Source organism: Xenopus tropicalis, chromosome 1 (genome assembly GCF_000004195.4).
Source record: "Xenopus tropicalis strain Nigerian chromosome 1, UCB_Xtro_10.0, whole genome shotgun sequence".
Classification (NCBI taxonomy): domain Eukaryota; kingdom Metazoa; phylum Chordata; class Amphibia; order Anura; family Pipidae; genus Xenopus; species Xenopus tropicalis.
This window is the reverse complement of record NC_030677.2, coordinates 179,527,872-179,530,371: the sequence shown is the minus strand read 5'-3', so window position 1 is coordinate 179,530,371 and position 2,500 is coordinate 179,527,872. Positions and strand designations below refer to the sequence as shown.

General features: G+C 48.2%; 1 protein-coding gene across 2 annotated transcripts in view; it reads right to left on the bottom strand.

Moving 5' to 3' along the window:
• LOC116407674 overlaps positions 1 to 2,500 on the bottom strand; it is a 13,757-nt gene that overhangs the window by 6,516 nt on the left and 4,741 nt on the right. Inside the window, exon 1 of one of the 2 annotated variants that reach the window (XM_031893496.1) lies at positions 108 to 1,225. The exons of the other annotated variant lie outside the window; for it this stretch is intronic. Within the exon in view, the coding sequence (XP_031749356.1) occupies positions 108 to 109 (2 nt within the window). The 5' untranslated portion in view covers positions 110 to 1,225. Of the gene's footprint in view, positions 1 to 107; positions 1,226 to 2,500 lie in introns of those variants that run through there. 2 annotated transcript variants of the gene reach the window in all.

Genomic DNA, 2,500 nt, shown 5'->3' with positions numbered 1-2,500 from the left:
CAATACAGCAGTCAGGTTTGTGCAGGGTAATGTTTAAGTTAAATACATGCCTCCTATGCACTTTAGCAGCCACCAACAAACATCCGAGCAAACTGCAATGTACTTACATGCGCAATGGGACTGCTCAGTAATACCTTCCTGATTTTACTTGCGCCAAATAGGAGCCACAGCGATACCCATGCCCAGTAAGGAGTGACTGACAAGTTGTGCCCTTACTCTGCCCACAGCTCAAAGCAATACATAATCCTGGCGGATATTTCTTGTTTGGTCCATTTTCAAATTTCACTGAAAATACTGCAAATCATTTCCAGAAATGTATGGGGAAAAAAATAAAAGACAAAAATCCCATGAGAGAGAGGATTAATAAGCCTTGAGTAGAGAGTGAAGTGCTCCACTGAAGGGGTCTGCAAGTTTTTTGGGGGGCTGGCCAAGGACGAGACCAGCCCTCTCTGCTGAGGAGGACGTGCTTAGAAATCCAACAATTTCTCCTAATTCTTTTGTTACTGATGAACTGAAGCCCCATTGTCCGCCCATTGCCACGGTCCCTTTCAGCTCCCACTATTGGCACAGATAATGAATTTGCACCAAAACCCCTTCTAGTCCCTGTGTGACAGACTGAACAAATGAGAAATGTCTGGGCACTGGCCGATCGCTGCTTTCATTCCCACCATAATAAAAGGCCAGTTATTTATTCCCACACACAAGCATCGCTGCTCTACGTGTCTCCTCTCCCTGTCTAGCAGCAAAACCACAAGGGACCCTATGTACTATTAGTAACTCTGTTTTAGGAAAATGATTGCATGTTATGAATTACATTCCAATCGAATATTTGAGGCTTTCTGTTATCATGTATTAGGGAATATAGGAATTTGTCTTTTTGTTTTCTGCAGCATCGTTTCGGAGTGTTTTAGGGAATATCTGTAGGGCTACCCGGGCAGGGTGGGTGTAGCACAAATAACCACAAGGCTGCCATGTGGCACAGTGGCTGCAGCAGAGTCGGGGACAAAACGATAGTGCAATGCAGTGGGGCACAGGGGGGCACAGGGGGGCACAGGGGGCAGTGTTTGCTAATTTACCCTAAGAGTGTGCGATGCAGAATGGTGCGCTTGGAGCAGCAAATCTGGTTAATGACCTTAATACTGTGCCATGCAATGTGGCAAGGTGGGCAAACCAACCATAAGATTGTGAGATTCAGTGTGGCAGAGAGGGTGGAGCTGAAAGTTTGGGAAAGTTCCACGTTGAATTTGAATGTGGGGTGTAATGGTACTGGAAAAGGTAAAGAGCAGAATACAAAGAAAAGGGCAAGAAAAAGCACAATAAATGGCGAATAAGAAAGAAAGAGCAGTACTCGTTTGTGGCCCTGTATCAGAGCAATCACTTAGTCTAGTCGCACAGCGGGTATAATACCCAAGTACACGTATGCAATAAAACACAGCCTAGGTGCACAGCGGGTATGCAGCTCAGATACACTGCCAGTACTTAGCCGAGGTATACAGCCAGTACCAGGTCCATGTACCCAGCAGGTATCTAGCCCATGTACCCAGCAGGTATGTAGCCCATGTACCCAGCAGGTATCTAGCCCATGTACCCAGCAGGTATGTAGCCCATGTACCCAGCAGGTATGTAGCCCATGTACCCAGCAGGTATGTAGCCCATGTACCCAGCAGGTATCTAGCCCATGTACCCAGCAGGTATGTAGCCCATGTACCCAGCAGGTATGTAGCCCATGTACCCAGCAGGTATGTAGCCCATGTACCCAGCAGGTATGTAGCCCATGTACCCAGCAGGTATGTAGCCCATGTACCCAGCAGGTATCTAGCCCATGTACCCAGCAGGTATGTAGCCCATGTACCCAGCAGGTATCTAGCCCATGTACCCAGCAGGTATGTAGCCCATGTACCCAGCAGGTATGTAGCCCATGTACCCAGCAGGTATGTAGCCCATGTACCCAGCAAGTATCTAGCCCATGTACCCAGCAGGTATGTAGCCCATGTACCCAGCAGGTATCTAGCCCATGTACCCAGCAGGTATGTAGCCCATGTACCCAGCAGGTATCTAGCCCATGTACCCAGCAGGTATGTAGCCCATGTACCCAGCAGGTATCTAGCCCATGTACCCAGCAGGTATCTAGCCCATGTACCCAGCAAGTATCTAGCCCATGTACCCAGCAGGTATGTAGCCCATGTACCCAGCAGGTATGTAGCCCATGTACCCAGCAGGTATCTAGACCATGTACCCAGCAGGTATGTAGCCCATGTACCCAGCAAGTATGTAGCCCATGTACCCAGCAGGTATGTAGCCCATGTACCCAGCAGGTATGTAGCCCATGTACCCAGCAGGTATGTAGCCCATGTACCCAGCAGGTATGTAGCCTATGTACCAAGCAGGTATGTAGCCTATGTACCAAGCAGGTATCTTGGCATTTGGCTTTCTAAATTAACATGCCTTTCTCCCTGTCTGCCTGTCTGACTTTGTATCTCTTACTTTTTATCACATGTGC